Source organism: Rhincodon typus, chromosome 2 (genome assembly GCF_021869965.1).
Source record: "Rhincodon typus isolate 14 chromosome 2, sRhiTyp1.1, whole genome shotgun sequence".
NCBI classification, from domain to species: Eukaryota; Metazoa; Chordata; class Chondrichthyes; order Orectolobiformes; family Rhincodontidae; genus Rhincodon; species Rhincodon typus.
Genome location: NC_063333.1, coordinates 45,262,428 through 45,281,031, shown reverse-complemented (window position 1 = coordinate 45,281,031; position 18,604 = coordinate 45,262,428). Strand labels below are relative to the sequence as shown.

General features: G+C 42.3%; 1 protein-coding gene across 1 annotated transcript in view; it reads left to right on the top strand.

Moving 5' to 3' along the window:
* Positions 1 to 3,340: 3,340 nt before the first annotated feature.
* The window catches only part of fam171a1 (family with sequence similarity 171 member A1), a 170,983-nt gene continuing 155,719 nt past the window's right edge, over positions 3,341 to 18,604 (top strand). The window contains exon 1 of the mRNA XM_048607863.1: positions 3,341 to 3,566. Within this exon, the coding sequence (XP_048463820.1) occupies positions 3,464 to 3,566 (103 nt within the window). The 5' untranslated portion in view covers positions 3,341 to 3,463. The remainder of the gene's footprint in view (positions 3,567 to 18,604) is intronic.

Below are 18,604 nucleotides of genomic sequence, written 5' to 3'. Positions count from 1 at the left end.
TTTCAGCAGACGATGGAGAACATTTTACAATGTCTACCCCAAGTTGCCATTTATCTAGGTGATGTGCTAATAACAGGGAAGATGAATACGGAGTATTTAGAGACTTGGACATAGTCCTTAGACATTTCTCCCAGGCAGAGAGTTGACAGAGTTGACAATACTGGGTTACACCCATTGGAAGATAAAAGTGAGGGCAATCAAAGGTGCCTAGCTCCCATGTCTGTCCAGGAGCTTAGGTCTTTCTTTGGGCTGGTGATTTATTATGAAAAATTCATACATAACCACCTTTGCATTAATTCTTTAAAAAAAAAGTCAGCCTTGGAAATGGTCAGTTAGCCAAGCCATGGCTTTCTGGGAAATGAAGAAACAACTATCATCATCCTCTAAGGTATTGGCAGACTATGATCCCAAGCGAGATTTGGTATTGAAATGCGATGGTTCCCCGTACGGCATTGGGGTACTGTTAGCTCATAGGTGGCCCACTGGAGAGGAACACCCGATAGTGTATGCATCCAGGACTTTGGCCAATGCAGAGTGTAAATTTGCCCAGGTACAGAAGGAAGGTTTGGCAGTCATATTTGGAGTCAGGAAGTTCCACCAATACCTTTAAGGATGTAAGTTTGTAATAATAATGGACAACAAACCCTTGCTTGGTCCACTTAAAGAGGGCAAAGTAGGGCTGCCCATAGCTTCAGGCCAACTTCAGCGGTGGGTTCCAATACCAAGTGCATAAAATTACAAGTTGGAACACCATCCGGGAGGGCAAGTAGCAAATGCAGATGCACTGAGCTGTCTCCTGCTGGCAGATATACTGCCACTGGAAGAGTTTGTAACGTTTTTAAATTTTCTGGTTGCACTTCCAGTCACAGCTAACAATATCAGACATTGGACGCAGAGAGATCCGATCCTGGCCAGTCTGAAACAGCAGGAGGTGATGGGGGAAACCAAAGGGCCGTCACAACCAGAACTGAAACCTTTTTGGACCCGGAAAGACTAGATGACGGTAGAAGACAACATTATAATGGGGAGCATGAGTGATGTTTCCGCTCAAAGGTTGCCACCAGATACTGGCTGAACTCTACCAGGATCATCCAGAGGTTTCTGAAATGAAGATGTTGGCAAGAAGTTATGTCTGGTGGCCAGGATTGGATGCAGACATAGCTGCGTTGGTGGGTCAGTGCCCAGAGTGCCAACAATGATAAAAATTATCGCCAGCAGCTCCCTCTCATTCATGGGAATGGCTGGGTAAATCCTGGACTTGGTTGTATGTTCAGTATACGGTCCTTTCATGGCTTAATGTTCTTATTCATTGTGGATGCTCAGTCAAAGTGGCCAGACATGCATGGTGTTCAGTCACCAAACACAGAGACAATGATAGAAAAACTGCGCGCATCTTTTGCAATACACAGACTCCTGGGAGTGTTGGTTGCAGATAACGGGCCATCATTTACCAGCAGGCAATTTGAATATTTCCTTAAGTTGAATGGTATTCAACATAGAAGGACAGCTCCATACCATTCATCATCCAACAGTCTGGCAGAAAGAGCAGTCCAAACTTTGTATGGAGGCCTAAAGAAAAGCCTACAGCTTCACTAGAAACCATGCTGTTCCGGTTCCTATTTGATTATAGGATCATCTCTTATGGAATTCCAGAGATAGCTCCACAAGAGTTGCTAATGGGGAGAGGACTCCGCACCAGGTTAAATCTGATCCTCCAGGACCTAGGGGAGGGGAAAGGGTGAAACGGCATCAGAAACACCAATGCCAGACAGAAAACTCCACTAAGTGAGAGAGACAGTTTACTTCACGGGACGAAGTTCGATGTAGGGATCACGGGCGTAGCCCTGCATGGATAAGAGGCATGGTCAACGTTAGGTCAAGTCCAGTGATGTATAAAGTTCAGGTAGGTACGTCAGTCCTGAACCATGCAGAGGATCATATGAAAGCTGCTAACTCACAAATGTGTGGGAACAAAATGTCCTCGACAGCCTTTCTGACTGTTCCGGAACCCAGAGATTCTCCCTCTTTGTCAAGCAGTGAAGATACCTCGGAATCTGAGATGGATGTTGGCATCATGGTGGATGTTGCCATCTCAATGCCTTTGCTGCCTGAAGAAGAGAATGACTTTCTTCCAAGACGCTCCGGGCAGAAGAGTCGAGCTACTGTGCATCACACGCTGCCCATGTCTGAGGTAGAGTTGGAGGAACCTGACCTGGTACTAAAACATACTGGGAGGAGCTACAAAAAAAAGCCTTCCTACGTCCTCAGACTCCATGTAGGGGGAGGTGATGCCCTAGTGGTATTGTCGCTGGACTGTCAATCCAGAGACCCTGATAAGGTTCTGGGGACCTGGGTTCAAATCCTGCCTCGGCAGATGGTGGAATTTGAATTCAATAAAATATCTGGAATTAAGAGTTTAATGATGACCATGAATCCATTGTCGATTGTTGGAAAAACCCATCTAGTTCACTAATGTCCTTTAGGGAAGGAAACTGCCATCGTTATCCGGTCTGGCCTACATGTGACTCCAGACCCAGAGCAATGTGGTTGACTCTTAACTGCTTTCTGTGCAATTAGGGATGGGCAATAAATGCTGCCTAGCCAGCGATGCCCACATCTCGTTAATGAATAAAGGAATAAAGAGACTCAGAGGGGGAGGGATGTAGTGATTGTGACCAGGTGGACCTCATAGAATATGAGATCCCTAATTGGGACTGTTAATCTGGTTCAATCAGGGAGCCCTAGCTGACAGATGTATAACAGGAGTGTCAGAGATTCTGTTCACTCTGAGAACTGGCTCTGAGGGAGCTGGAACAGTGTCAAGGACTCTCCACATGTAAATAAAGGGTGACTTGGTGACAGGATGCCAGCCTCTGGTGAAGTTATTTCAGGAACATGGGAACAGGAGCAGGCCATACATCTGTCAAACACTTTAAAACCTTTTACTCACTCCATCCCCATAAGATTCCACGCCACTGCTAATCACAAAACTATCAATGTCTTCCTTAAACGTACTCAAAGGCTGAGCCTCCACCAGTGCTAGCCTTTCCAGTTACGAGATTAACGGCCCTTCAAAGGCAGTGTGGGCCGAACGGTCTCCTTTTGCGCCGGATGATGCCCTGATGATAAGACAGTTGCCCTAGCAGCAGTGGGATCAGTGAGGATTGAGGAGCTGAGAAAGTGCAGAGTGGGCAGTGAGCGGCGGATGGCGCCACAGTACAGCACGGCAGCGCCTGACCGCGCCTCTCGGGGTGCAGTCAGCGAGAAGGAGGGAGGCAGGGAGTGGGTGGGAGAGGGTTAAAAACGCTGCTGGTTTTGATTCGAGCTGAGGCTGGAGCTCAGTGCAGGGTGCAGCTGGAGATGTAGAGCGCCCGGGGTAAGCAGCAGGACAACGTTAAATATGGACGGCCTCTTGGTGGGACTGGTGCTGGCGTCCGTCTCCTTTCTCTGAGCAATTCTGTAAATGATGAGCCAGTTCTCTCGGTCCGCCGCTCTCCTGCTCTGCTTACTGGGCTGTAATGTGTGGAAAGCGGTCACCAAAACCTTACGCGATCAGCGTGCACAAGGTAAGTTAGCAGCACAGAGAGGGGGAAGAGGGAAGGAACTGTCTTGTGTTTTCCTACTGGGGTTTTTGGCCATTCTTTTTATTGTCATTTTAAAACAGAAAAGAAAAGCCCCGAGAGCAGGAGGTGGGAACAATAAACATCGTTACCGTCTGCTTTTTTTTAGGGGCTTGTTAGCAATCGCTAAACCTTCAAAGGGTTTGGAATTAGCTGTTTACCCTCCACCAACACCCCTCCCCCTGTGAAAATATGATTTTTCTTTAAAGTCGCGGCACAAACGCTGGATGATGCAGCCGAGAAGTCAATCGCTTGTCATTTTCACCTTGTTTATTATGTTTAAAGAAAAATCACACCACTGATTTCTTTCAAAGGATGTCCCGATGATTTTTTTTTTAATTAAGGGAGCAAGCACTGAATTACTGTTTGGGAGAATCCAAATGGGCAATGTTGTTCATTCCCTGATTATTCCCAATTGCTCTTGAAGCTGGAGTCTCTCTTCTTTTAAAGCCTCATCTCCAGCGAATTCTTTAACACCATTGATTCGCGATCTTCGTGTGGAAACGCGAAACAGCCGTAGACCGACATAGTAAATGATCGTTTTAATTCTGACATATTGCTGTGGAGCTTTTGTTCTGTTAAAGATCTCATCAAAATCCAACCACAGTCACACATGCGACGTGGATTTATCCACACCTGCAATTTCAGGGAAAATGCAGTAGAATAGAATTTATCAATCGGATTGGCTCAAGCTAAAGGATTCATATATTCGGGACGTCCTGGCTGTTTTAGTGCGTGCAGAAGCTAGAGACTGAAAAATACAATGCATTGGGAAATTAAAAACAATGACTTTGAAGAGATATTTAAGGCCTAGCGTGCCTTGGTTTCCTGCTTCGTAATGAATACTGATGAAGTTGTACCTCTGCGTCCTCTATGTGACCAGGACTTGCCTTCTGCAAATTAATCCTTCAGAATGTAATATTGTTATAAATTCTAAATGTATTAGAATGTGAATTGAAAAGATGAGTGATGACACAGTTAGTTTACTCTACATTATTTCCTCCACCATAACAATTTAATAGTGATGCAGCAAATTACAATGTAATATCCATTTTGGTCATTTCTCTTAACAATCTTAGCAAAGTTAATTATTGTAAATGAGTTTGCAGGAGGAAGATTTGCAGATGGGTATCATTTCAAAGATGTTGAATTTCTCTGGTGTAAATCCATGGTGCTCAGAGTGACATATCTGGGCCATGTAGAACGGGATATAAAACAATTAAATATTTAAACCTCCCAAAGAGAAAAATGAATTGTGACCTATCTTGAGTAAACATGTAGAAAATAACATTTATTGAAGTATTGACCATTAATTCCCCATAAATGGCAAATAATTGGGGTAGAAGTGCAAGAGCTCCCTGATAATTTCACCATTCACTACAGAATGGAGTATGTTTGCCTTTTAAAACATTTTTCTTGAGAGGCAGGGATTTCTTATTGTCCATGCTGTTTTTTTTGTATTGCCAAGCCACAGTTATATTGAGAAGGTGGCAGCCCTCCTCGAACAGCTGATGGTGCTGTCACGATGGCATGGTAAAGGGACTGGTATGACCTCGTGTTGAAAGCACAGTGGTATATGGTGAAGTCAGATAATGCTTGACATGGAGTGACACTTGGAAGGTAGTGGCATCTCAATAGTTTTGTTTTTGAAAGTTGTGGAGCGGACGAATGCTGTTGAAGTTAGCTTAGTTAATGGTAGCAGTGGCTCCTGTCCCTACCTGCAGTAGCCATGGTTGGCTAGTGGAGAGAATATTGTGTCCAAACAGGGGAAATATTGAAACTAGGAACAGGAACAGGCCATTCGGTCCATTCAGCCTAGTCCACCATCTTTCAGTATGATTGAGGCTGATTCTGAATCTCAAGACCATATTCCCACTTTCTCTCCATATCCCCTGATGCTTTAATATCTTAAAAAAAACTCTTTCTTGAAATACATTCACTGACTTGGTCTCCACATCCTTCCATGTCGTGAATTCCACAGGTTGACCATATGATATAGGAGCAGAATTAGGCCATTCAGCCCGTAGTCTGCTCTGCCATTAAATCATGGCTAATATATTTCTCAACCCTATTCTCCTGCTTTCTGATCTCCTTACTAATCAAGAACCTAGCTATCTGTGACTTAAATATACTCAATGTCTTGGCCTCCACAGCCTTCTGTGACAATGAGTTCCACAGATTCACCACCCCCTGATTGAAGAGATCTCTCCTCATCTCAGTTCTAAAGGGTCATCCCTTCACTGAGGCTGTGCCTTCAAGTCCTAGTGTCACCTACTAGTGGGAGTATCTCCACATCCACTCTATCCAGGCCTCTCAGTATTCTGTAAGATTCAATGGTATTCCTCCCTCATCCTTCTACACTCCTTCGAGTACAGAACCAGAGTCTTCAACTGCTGTTCATATGGCAAGCCCTTTTATCCCTGGGATCATTCTTATGACCCTCCTCTAGATCCCCCCCAGTGCCAGCACATCCTTTCTTAGAAACCAGACCCAAAACTGCTGATGATATTCCAAATGCAGTCTGACTAGAGTCTTCTACAGCCTAATCAGTACATCCCTGCTCTTGTATTCTAACCCTTACAAAATCCTAAATTTACATTTGCCTTTCTAACTGTCAACTGAATCTGCAAGTTAACCTTAAGAGAATCTTGCTGTAGGATAAGTTCCTTTGTGCTTCAGATTTCTGAGGCTTTTCCCCAATTAGAAAATAGTCTATGCCCCTAAGTGCATGAGCTCATAATTTCCCATACAGTGGGTTCTGCTATAACGTGATAGTTGTGTTCCAGCACTTGAAAATTGTGCTACGTACATAACTGGGCCTATGGGAAATGCGGGGTTAGGGGCACAAAGGACACATAACAATTATATTTTCCAAAATTATTCCTTACTATATAACTTCATTCTTATAGCTGCAGTTATAATGACAGTTTATCAGACAGGTGATGCTGTAAAGAGGCAATACATTTACGAATCTGACCTTGTATTTGCAGTGAAGTGACAGCTGGGCTTTAGAGTTCTGTCACGGGAAATCCCAGCAATGGTCAGTACTGCATGATGGTGCGAGCATGATCCAAAAGAGGTTAGCAGTGCGAAAGTGTGCGAGATAGAGCTCACAGCCAGTAACCCTTCATGGTGATTTATCCACCTTCAGACCTTTCACCTTCCTCAGTACCTTCTTCGTGATGACCACTACCTCTGCCCCAATTCTCTTGAAGTCCCGATATGCTGCTGGTATCTTCTACAATGAAGATTGATGCAAAGTACCTATCCAGTTCCTCTGCCATTTCGCTGTTTCCCATTACTACTTATCTAACCTCATTCTTCAACAGTCTAATGATTGCTATCTGAGTTAAAAGATGTTTCGTCATCTCAGTCATAAATGACCTCCTCTGTATACTGGGGACTGTGATCCCTGGTTCTAGACTTCCAATCAGGGAAGCATCCTCTCTGCATCTTATCTGTGTTGTCTTGTTAGAATGTTATATATTTCATCAAATCTCCTCCCATTCTTCTAAACGGTAGTGAATACAGGCCCAGTCGAAACTATTCCTCCTCATATGACAGTCCTGCCATTTCTGGTATCAGCACAGTGAATCTTTGCTGCATTCCGTCTTTGGCAAGTGTATCCTCTTAGGTAGGGAGACCAATACTGCACACAATATTCCAGGGTGTGGTCTTACTAAAGCCCTGTATAACTGCAGTAAGGCAATATTTCTGAATTCAAATCCTCTTGCGATGAAGGCTAAAATGTCATTTGCCTTCAGAGCACTATATGACAGTTGCTGCATCTGGTTTGAGGGATCTGGAGTGAAGTAAGCCCCTGGGCATTGGCTCAAAGTCAACCTATCCCCTTCCTAACTCCCTACCTACACTCACCTTTCCTGGCTCCATCCCCGCCTCTTCGACCTGTTTGTTTCCTCTCCACCTATCCTCTCCTCTATCCCTCTTCTATCCGCCTCCCACTCTCTCCCTATTTATTTCAAAACCCCCTTCCCCTCCCCCTTTTCTGATGAAGGGTCTAGGCCCGAAACGTCAGCCTCTCTGCTCCTATGATGCTGCTTGGCCTGCTGTGTTCATCCAGCCCTGCACCTTGTTGTCTCGGATTCTCCAGCATCTGCAGTTCCTACTATCTCAAATACAATAAATGTCCCTTTTCCCATTGCATGCTTTGGGAGGAGGGCACCTTTAGAAAATACAGTAACCTGGCAAACTAACACAAACGCAGATAATGATTAGTCACTCCCATTGTCATCATTGAGACGATGTCCTATGGTGCACACCAGTTGTGAAAAACTTGAATTGTGTATTGTCAAACATTACTCCTTTGAGGGAACATTCAAAATAATAGATAAACAAGTTTTGGGTTTCAAAAAGTGTTCAAATGTCACTTGTTGACTGTAGAGTATAGTGCAATTTCCTTTTCATTCTTTGGTGAATGAATAAAACGTTAAAGACCCACTTCCAATTCGGTGCAGCCAAGTAGATAAAGAAGGCATGTAGAGAATTGTCAGTCAGAATCTACATCTCTGACTGGGTCACTTCACAAATCCTTTTAGCTCTTTAAGATTGAACGAGGTCAACCTGAAATACCCAAGTAGTGTGATTTTATTTTGAAGTGACCTCCTTTTGAGAAGATATCGATCACGCTGCAGGAATCTTTGCATGTTAGTGTCTCTTTACAAGCTACTTTTTTATGATCGAAAAGAAATTACTGCAATTCTCTTCAGGCAATAGCACAAAATGGATGACAGTAAATCAGAAGGCCATTTTACACTCTATTATGATCCCAACTGATGGTAATAATGAGCAATCTTTTTCCCATGGAGTAAAACCTGGCTTGATAGATCTTAAGTTTAATTTTTGCATAAGGCCATAACTCATAGAAGCAGAAGTAGGCCATTCAGCTCAATGAGTCTGTTCCACTACCCAATAAGATCATGGCTGATCTGATCATCCTCAACTCTGTTTTCGGGCGTTATACACATAACCCTTATTCCCTTACTGATTAAACAGTCTGTCTCAACCTTGAATATACTTAATGACCTCGCCTGTAAATCCCTCTGCAGTGAAGGATTCCACAGATTAACTGACTGTCTTCTGAGAGAAAAAATTCCTTCTCGTCACTGTCTTAAATGAACAACCCCTTATTCTGAGATTATGCCCTCTGTTCCTAGACTTTTCTACAAGAGGAAGCAAACATTCCTCATCTACCCTGCCAGGCGCCCTGAGAACCTTATATATCTCAGTAAGGTCTCCTTTGATTCTTCTAAACTCCTGTGAGTGCAAGACCAACCAAATTAGCCTCACCTCATAAGATGATCCCTCCATTCCTGAGCTCAATCTAGTGAACCTTCAATGGACTGCCTCCAAAGCCGATATATCTTCCCTTAGGTAAGGGGACAAAAACTGTTCAAAGTATTCCAGCTGTGGTCTGACTAATGCATTGCACTGTTTTAGCAAGATCTTCCAACCTTGCAGTTGCTTACCAGTAATAGGGTATCTCTCAAAGGACAGTCAGTCTTCAGAACCCTTCACTGCAGAATGTCATAGAGGCTAGACCATTAAGTGTATTCAAGGTTTTTAATCAGTAAGGGAATCAAGGGTTGCGAGAATAAGGCAAGGAAGTGGTGTTAAGGATCATCATATTGGCAATGATCTAATTCAATGGTGGAGTAGATTCGTTGGGCTGAATGGCTTACTTCCACTTCTGCGTTTTATGGTGGTTAGTCACTGAATATAGTCAAACGAGGTTGCCAATGTTCTTAACAAAAGAATGCAAGTTTATTACACAAAATAGAGAAAGTAAAAGCTATGGGAACACGCAATGAGGAGAAGGAATTTCAACCTATTGAGCCGGCTTCACCACCTAATATGATCATAACTGCTCAAATATTTCCATGCCTTTTTACCTGCAGTTTTCCCATAAGCCTTTATGCTATTAATAATCAAAAATTTATCAACCTCCACTATAAACATACTCAAAGACTGAGATAGCACAGACCTCTGTGGTAGAGAATTTCAAGCATTTATCATCCTCTGAATAAAATTGGTTCTAAATGGCATCCCCCTTATTTTAAAATTGTATCTCCTGGTTCTGGATTTCCCAGTCAGGGAACACATCTTACCTCCATCTACCCTCTCTTCCCTTTAAGTATTTTGCAGGTTTCAATGAGATTCCTCTCGTTCTTGGAGAGAATACAGATCACGTTTGCTCAATGTTACTTCAGAGGTCAGATTCACTTTCCTGGGAACAAGTCTGGTGAACTTTTGTTGCACTCTGTCTATGGCAATAATGTCCTTCCTGAGTTAAGGAGAGCAAAACTGCACATTGTGGTCCTGTTGTGATCCAACCAAGCTCCTATACAACTGAAACAAGACTTTGCTACTCCTATACTCCAATCCATTAGTACAATTTTAGTTTCCCTATCTGAGGAAGGATGCTCTTACTACAGAGGGAGTGCAGCGAAGGTTTACAAAATTGATTCCTGGGATGGCAGGATCCACGTATAGGGAGAGATTGAGTCAGTTAGGATCGTATTCACTGGGGTTTAGCAGAATAAAGGGGATCCCATTGAAACCTAAAAAATTCTAACAGGAATAGACAGGTTAGCTGCAGGAAGGAAATTTCAAATGATGAAGTAGATGAGGACTAGGAGTTATAGTTTAAGGATAAGGGGTAAACCTTCAAGGATTGAGAGGAGGAGAAATTTCTTCACCCAGAGTGAGGCTAGCCTATAGAATTCACTACCACAGAAAATGATTGAGGCCAAAATGCTATGTGTTTTCAAGAAAGAGGTAGATACAGTTCTTATGGCTAAAGGGATCAAAAGATATGGGGGAGGGTGAGATTAGGATATTGGGCTTAATAATCAGTCATGATCATAATAAATGCAGGGCAAGCTCAAGAAATCAAATGGCCTACTCCTGCTCCTGTCTTCCATGTTTCATTACTAATGCACTAACATTCCATTTCTTACTCAACTGACTTATTTCTGGTTTTGATGGTCCAGAGACTTATTTCCAGTTCTGGAGGCCTAAGCCTCTTTTCTGTTGTGGCAACCTAATCTTTTTGAATCTTAAAGTCTGAAAACTTCATAAAATCTCTCAATCTGGAGACTTCTACAACTCTAAAAGGCTGTCCTTTTGCTAGGATAAAACTTCTTCTGCACTGAAAACTGATTATTCTGAACTGAACCCAAACTTTGATTGGTTCCTGGTCTATTTTCTGTGTATGTCATAAAATTTCGTCTTGGTAAACTCTTAACAGTTAAATCCACTGGCATCCTATTCTCTATTTAGCTTAAAACACCTGCTTTATCGAACTAATTTATTTAGTTTACTGTTCCAAATGACTTTCAGACCTCTCTCAAAACAAGTTACCTTCACTAAACTGAAACTACAGACCTATTTTATCTCTACTTTAAAATCCGAATTCCAAAATGATAAGATACAACTTTATTACAGCTCTGCCTGCTTTCCTTTCCCATTTACATCCAATACTCCCTTCACCCCATTGCATGGGAGTGGTGGGAAAATTTTGTCCTTGAAAGCCTGTGAAAAATTAATGATGGGAGCAGCAAGCGAGAGAGATCAGCTCTGACTAAACAATCACGGTTAACAGGACAACACATGTGCAAGGTCCATTGCAGGCAGAAGCAGCATCATGACTCTGACCTTAAGCTGCTGTTATTATCTCTGAAAAGGAGCCCCATCATGTTTTCTCGATTAAAAAGCTATATTTCTATAAAACTGCTGTTCTTCAAATCAGTATGAACATCACTGAGAGTGAAGCTAAAGTAAATTTAATAACTAGAAACATACAGCAAATCTGTCAGGCTGTGGAAAGAGAACAAACAAGTCAACTCTTCAGGTTGGGTCTTGCTTTGTAATTGACAAATAAGTACATTACCAGAATCAGAAAGGAGTTGAAATTTGAAGGGGGAAAGAAGGAGATAGCAAAATGCACAGAGTAATAATGTATATAAAAATGAGGGGGACTGGAATGGACTGGTGCAATATATAATCCAGTAAATAATTACCTGAAGTATTAAGATAACTTTAAAAATAAGTTTTTACAAGCTTAGAATCAGGTGTGAGTTGAAATAGATTTGAAAATGAGGGTATTGGTAAAATTATTTAGACTGAAGGGTTGCAGAGTATCTCACAGAGAAGTGATAAATATTGTTCTTGTGGTTTATATTGAGCTTTAAACTTGTAGCGTTGAATTTATTTTTGCCCATTTTCAAAACACACCCAAGTAATTCTGTAAATATTTCCTATGTAATGTTTCAGTATTGTAGATGCTGACTTTAAAGTTCTCAACAAATTTCATGTATTTATATTTGTTTTAATCATAGTATCAGTTGGGGAAAATATTCCTGTGAGAATGCACTCAACTCTTCTGGTAGCAGTTTTGTTCTTGACTGAGGAGGTTGTGCATTCAAACCTCACTCCAGAGACTTGAGTAGGTAATTTAGGCACTTCAGTGAATGCTGAGAGTTTGGCATTACAGAAGTTGTTTTTCAAATGAGTTGAAGTAAAACCTCATCTACTGTCTCAAGTAGACCTAAATGATGCCATGGCAGTTTTCAAGGAAGAGTAAGAGAAGTCACCTAGGATTCTGGCGAATACGTATCCCTCAATCAATACAAGTGGAATAGATTAATTAGTTGATTTGTCTTAGTCTTTGGTATTTATGTTACCATTTGCACTGAAAAAAAATCTAATATTTGAAGGCAATTTTACTACATGACTGCATTACCTAATAAAAGATTTAGTGCAAATGAAAAAGGAGTCCATAAAAGCCAAAATGTAGCCTCAAAAATCAAAAGATAACCCTGAAACAAATCCCAAAAAGAGTCCTTACTGTGAGGATCGGGAGGAGTAGTTGGAGAAACCACTTTGATCCCTACCTCATTATTCTTAAGCAAAAACCCATGAAAATTGTGGCTGTTTGCACTATATACTAGATGAGCGTGTATTATTTGTTTTGTTGCTGTTTCTTGATGCCTTGGTAAACTTGTAATTTTGATGAACAACAAAATTGATTTTGATGGGTGAAATGAAACTGCAAGTTTGGCTGATATTTACTAAGGAGACAAACGTTTTCTGTATTTTGAGTAATGAGTCTAACTCAGCAGTCTGATATCTATATGCTGTGTATGTGTGTGTGTTTATTTTTTTCATGTTGTTTAGAGATAGTTCCACTTAGTTAATTTTTAAGAAATATTAACAAAATTCATTCTTAATTACTTTAGGTAAGTATGTTTGTTTTTTTTAAAAGAATCACCTTTTTAAATGATCTGATAATGAGCGGAAATGGTATTTCAGAATTAAATGGCAGTACATTTTACACAATTCACCAGAGGAGACTAGGAATTCAAGTGCTATTTAAAATTGAGATATTTTGAGAAAAGGCTTGACAACAAAAGGTGTTGGCGATCACAGCAGGTCAGGCAACATCCATGGAGAAAAAGCAAGCTAGCGTTTTGAGTTTTGAGTCTAGCTGACTCTTCATCAGAACGGACATGAAGTGTAGAGGGGACAGCGTTTATGCAGTTGTGAGGAGGAGGTCGAATGGGTTTGGGGGTGAGGTGGGGGTTGGTGGGGGAGTCGGAGGATGGATGTTGATAATGCTGATTAAGTGATTGGAATGTGAGAATTGCAGAACAATGATGTGTCTAACTGCCAGACTGGAAAGAATAGACAGTCCCACTGGGGTGTAGGGAGGGGATAGAGGACACGGTGACAGAGAATGTAACAAGTAAAGCTAAAAGAAAGGGAAGGAATGGGAGTAGGTTCACAATTTGAAGGTGTTGAACTCAATATTAAGTCCAGAAGGTTATAAAGTGCCTAGTCCAAAGATGAGATGTTGTTCCTCCAGTTTTCGCTGTGATTCACTGGAACACTGCAGCATGTCGAGGACAGACACATGGGCATGTGAGCAAGATGCTGTGTTAAAATGACCGGCTACAGGAATTTCTGGGTCATGCTTGTACAGGACCGGATGTGTTCTGCAAATCAGTCACCCAGTTTGCATTTGGTTTCTCCAATGTAGAGTAGGCCATATTGGGTGCAGTGATTACAATATACAAGATTGGAGGAGGTACAGGTGAAATGCTGCTTTACCTGGGTTTCGGTCCTTGCATGGTGCAGGGAGGAGGTGAAGGGGAGGAGGTTGCACATTCTGCGGTTACACGGGAAGATGTCGTGGGAAGGGAGGTTGGTGTTGGTGGTCGAGGAATGGACTGGGGTGTCCCGGAGGGAACGGTCCCTGTGAAGTGCAGATGGGGAAGTGAGGGGAAGATGTGTTTGGTGGTGGTGTTCTGCTGGGGTTGTCTGAAATGGCGGAGAATGATCCTTTGAATGCGAAGGCTGCTGGGATGAAAAGTGACGACAAAGGGAACCTGATCATGCTGTTGTGAGTGATGGGAGGGGGCAAAGGTGGAAGCACGGGTGATAGATTGGATGCGGTTGAGGGCCCTGTCAACCACTGTGGGTGGGAAACCATGATCGTGGAAGAAGAAAGCCACGTCAACAGTGCTGCTTTAGAAGGTGGCATCATCCGAACAGATATGACATAGACGAAGGAACTGGGAGAATGGGATGGAGTCGTCGCAGGATGTGGTGTGTAAAAAGGCTTTTTTCCTGTTCGTGTGACAAAACCATTCTGTATATTAACACATGAGGACTACAGTTGCATGAGTTGCTTCTAAGCTAACGTTAATGTCATGTCCCTGATTGAATTTTGCAGCAAATTTTGGCACAGTTTAGTGCTGCCACGTTTTCACTATTTGTGGCCCTTAGATATTTATCCATAATGCAATAGGTGTTGAAAATTGTGTTTCCCTTTAAAACTGTGTTCTCTTATTATCTGATATGTAGTCTTTCCTGTGCAGCATGAGGCTTTGTTTATGTGTGCTACAACAATAACTAAACTTCTGCAAGCAGAAACAAAAGATGTATTGGGCTCCCTATTATGAATGAAGTGTTTTGGAGAATAAGAGGTTTTGTTGTTAGAAGTGATGAAAACAAACCTTCAAATAGAGGCTTGCAAGGGGACAACAGTCATCCAAAGTCATGAGTAGGTGCCCCATGATCATTGGACTAAAACATTGAGACAACTGGTTCATGTTGCTTGAGTTACCAGTCCTTGGAAATAGTGTAGATTAGCAAGTGCTCAGGGCAGAGGGCATTTCTTGTTAGACAGTCCTTGTAGGCATCAGTCCATGTCAAAGAGTTTCTTTGCAGACAGAAGATGGACCAAAAGCAGTGAAGAAAGACCTAACCCCTTGGTTAGAAAGCAGGTTTCTGCCTTCACAACTTTAATAAGACTGACATATTCCATGCCAGCAGTCTGTTGGTCTTCTGGTATCAGTGAACCACTTCCCCAGATTGTCACTGTTATAATCATAGAACCCGTATAGTGTAGGGGCAGGACATTTGGCCTATCAAGTCCACACTGAACCTCCAAGCATCCCACCCCCTCTACCCTATCCCTGTAACCCTGCTTTTCCCATTGCTAATCCACCTAGCCAGCACACCCCTAGACACTATGGGCAATTTAGCATGGCCAATCTGTCTTTGGACTGTGGAAGGAAACCAGAGCACCCAGAGGAAGGGAAGGATGTGCAAACTCCACACAGACTGTTGCCTGAGGGTGGAATTGAACCCAGGTCCCTGGTGATATGAGGCGGCAGTGCTAACCACTGAGCCACCATGCAGCCCCACTTTCTTTGTATAATTAATTAATGTATCATATCTGAACTGCTGCTCCTTAACAAACACAATAAACTCTCTGAAAATTGCTACAAATTGCTGAATGCAGACAATACTTGCATGTGTACGCAGGCTGAGCTCCAAACAATAGCAGATGTATATGAGAAAATGGACTTCAGGCTAAACATCCAGAATTCAAAGGTCCTCAGCCAGCCTGCACCAGCCATGCAATGTTGCCTTCTGATTATCAAGAACCATAGTGAGCCACTGGACAATGTGGTTCAATTCTCACCCCTTGGGAATCTGCTTTATGAAATCCCGCTTTCCCTCAAGTGTCACATCGCAGTCAATGGCTGTCAGAGGAACAGAATTTTTGAGGACCTCAAGCCTGGCATCAAGCTCATGGTCTATAGTAAGTAGAGGTGGGGTATCTGGGTATATGATTTAGAAGAGTTTAGAAGGATATGGGCCACATGCTGGCATATGGGACTTGGTCAGATTGGGATGTCTTGTCGATGCAGACGAGTTGGATTGAAAGGTCTGTTTCCCTGCTATATGACTCTGTGTTACTTGCCCTTCTATTTGCACTGAACCCTGGACATTATCCAGCAATTTCCAATCCCTAGAATGTTAGCAGCAACAAAATCCTGCAACTCCACTGGCAGGATAGATGTGCTGACATCCTAGCATTGAGGTATTGATTATTGCCAGTCAGCTGAGTATTTTGCAGGCCCCTTTCTCTGCATGCCTAATGGAAGACTTCTCAATCAAGCACTCTACTCCAAGTTTCCTTACAACAAGTGATTACCAGGAGGGGAGCAAAACAATACCTTAAGGATACTTGCAAACCTCCCTGAAAAATTGTAATATACCCACCAACTCATAGTAATCGCTTGCCATGGACTGCACAAACTGGAGAAAAATCAGTTTCTACATCAAAAATCTACCAAATTTCTACATAAAAGGGTAAAAGTAGTGGATCTTGCAGTTTTTTTTATCGGTTCCTGGAGGATGTTCCTGTTCCTGTACCAAGTTGAAGAAAGAATTTGCATTTATATATGGCCTTTGTCATGCTATTTGGTTGTAAATACCTTTGCAACATTTCAAGGGGAGGCAGTGGCCTAGTGGTATTATCACTGGACTGTTAATCCAGATAGCATTCTGGGACACTGGATCAAATCCTGCCATGGGAGATGGTGGAATTTGAATTCAATAACATATCTGGAATTAAGAATCTAATGAATACCATGAATCCGTTGTCAATTGTCAGGAAAATCCCATCTGGTTCACTAATGTCCTTTAGGAAAGGAAATTGCCATCCTTACCTGGCCTACATGTGACTCCAGATCCACAGCAATGTGGTTGACTCTTAAGATCCCTCTGGGCAGTTAGGGATGGACAATAAATGCTGCCTGGTCAGCAATGCCCTCATCCCATGAATGAATTTAGGCACAGCAAGTTCTTGAACAATATTGCACTAAATGATCACAGAATCTGTCATAGTGGCATTAATTTAGGAATAAATGTTGGTGTGACCATTAGAGAAAACTACCACATTATTTTTTTGAGTTCAAGCTACTATCATCCACTGTTCCATTTCAGCCTGAAGTTGTATCCACAGATATTATTACTTTATTTAAAGAAATTGCATCTATAACACTCACTCCATGTCCTCGAGATGCTGCGGAATATTTGCAATTCAAATTACCATTTTAAAATGCAGTCATGACTATATAGACAGATATGAAATCTGTTTATGTACAGCATAGTTCTGTTAACAGCAATAAGCTAAATGACCTGTTAGTTGTAGAACATAGAACATTACAGCGCAGTACAGGCCCTTTGGCCCTCGATGTTGCGCCGACCTGTGAAACCAATCTGAAGCCCATCTAACCTAAACTATTCCATTATCATCCATATGTTTATCCAATGACCATTTAAATGCCCTTAAAGTGGGCGAGTCTACTATTTTTGCAGGCAGGGCATTCCACGCCCTTACTACTCTCTGAGTAAAGAACCTACCTCTGACATCTGTCCTATATCTATCACCCCTCAATTTAAAGCTATGTCCCCTCGTGCTAGCCATCACCATCCAAGGAAAAAGGCTCCCACTGTCCACCCTATCTAATCCTCTGATGATCTTGTATGTCTCTATCAAGTCACCTCTTAACGTTCTTCTCTCTAACGAAAACAGCCTCAAAACCCTCAGCCTTTCCTCATAAGACCTTACCTCCATACCAGGCAACATCCTGGTAAATCTCCTCTGCACCCTTTCCAATGCTTCCACATCCTTCCTATAATGCGGTGACCAGAACTATACGCAATACTCCAAGTGCGGCCGCACCAGAGTTTTGTACAGCTGCAACATGACCTCATGGCTCCGAAACTCAATCCCTCTACCAATAAAACCTAACATACTGTACGCCTTCTTAACAACGCTATCAACCTGGGTGGCAACTTTCAGTGATCTATGCACATGGACACCGAGATCTTTCTGCTCATCCACACTACCAAGAATCTTACCATTAGCCCAGTACTCTGTATTCCTGTTAATCCTTCCAAAGTGAATCACCTCACACTTTTCCGCATTAAACCCCATTTGCCACCTCTCAGCCCAGCTCTGCAGCTTATCTATGTCCCTCTGTAACCTACAACATCCTTCTGCACTATCCACAACTCCACCGACTTTGGTGTCATCCGCAAATTTACTAACCCATCCTTCTACGCCCTCATCCAGGTCATTTATAAAAATGACAAACAGCAGTGGCCCCAAAACAGATCCTTGAGGTACACCACTAGTAACTGAACTCCAGGATGAACATTTCCCATCAACCACCACCCTCTGTCTTCTTACAGCTAGCCAATTTCTGATCCAAACCGCTAAATCACCCTCAATCCCATGTTATATGGTGTTAATTAGTTGGAGAATTGTTGGCTTGGGGAACACCAGGAAATTTGTACCTGTGGAGAGGGATGAAGTTTGGGTTTCAAATAGAGTTACATGAGATCTAAAACTCAGAAATAGGCTATTTGGCCCAAACGGCTCATGCTGGTGTTCACCATGTGAGTCTCTTCCTGTTTTGCTTTTACATAATTTCCAGTGTAACTCCTTCTCCCTCATATGATTGGTAAACATCTCCTTAATACACACTGTTACCATGTTCTACATTCCCAACACTCTGGGTAAAAATAGTTCCTTATTGGATTTTTTGGTTATAATCCTTATATTAATGGCCTCTAGTAATACACTTCTCCATGTTCTTTCA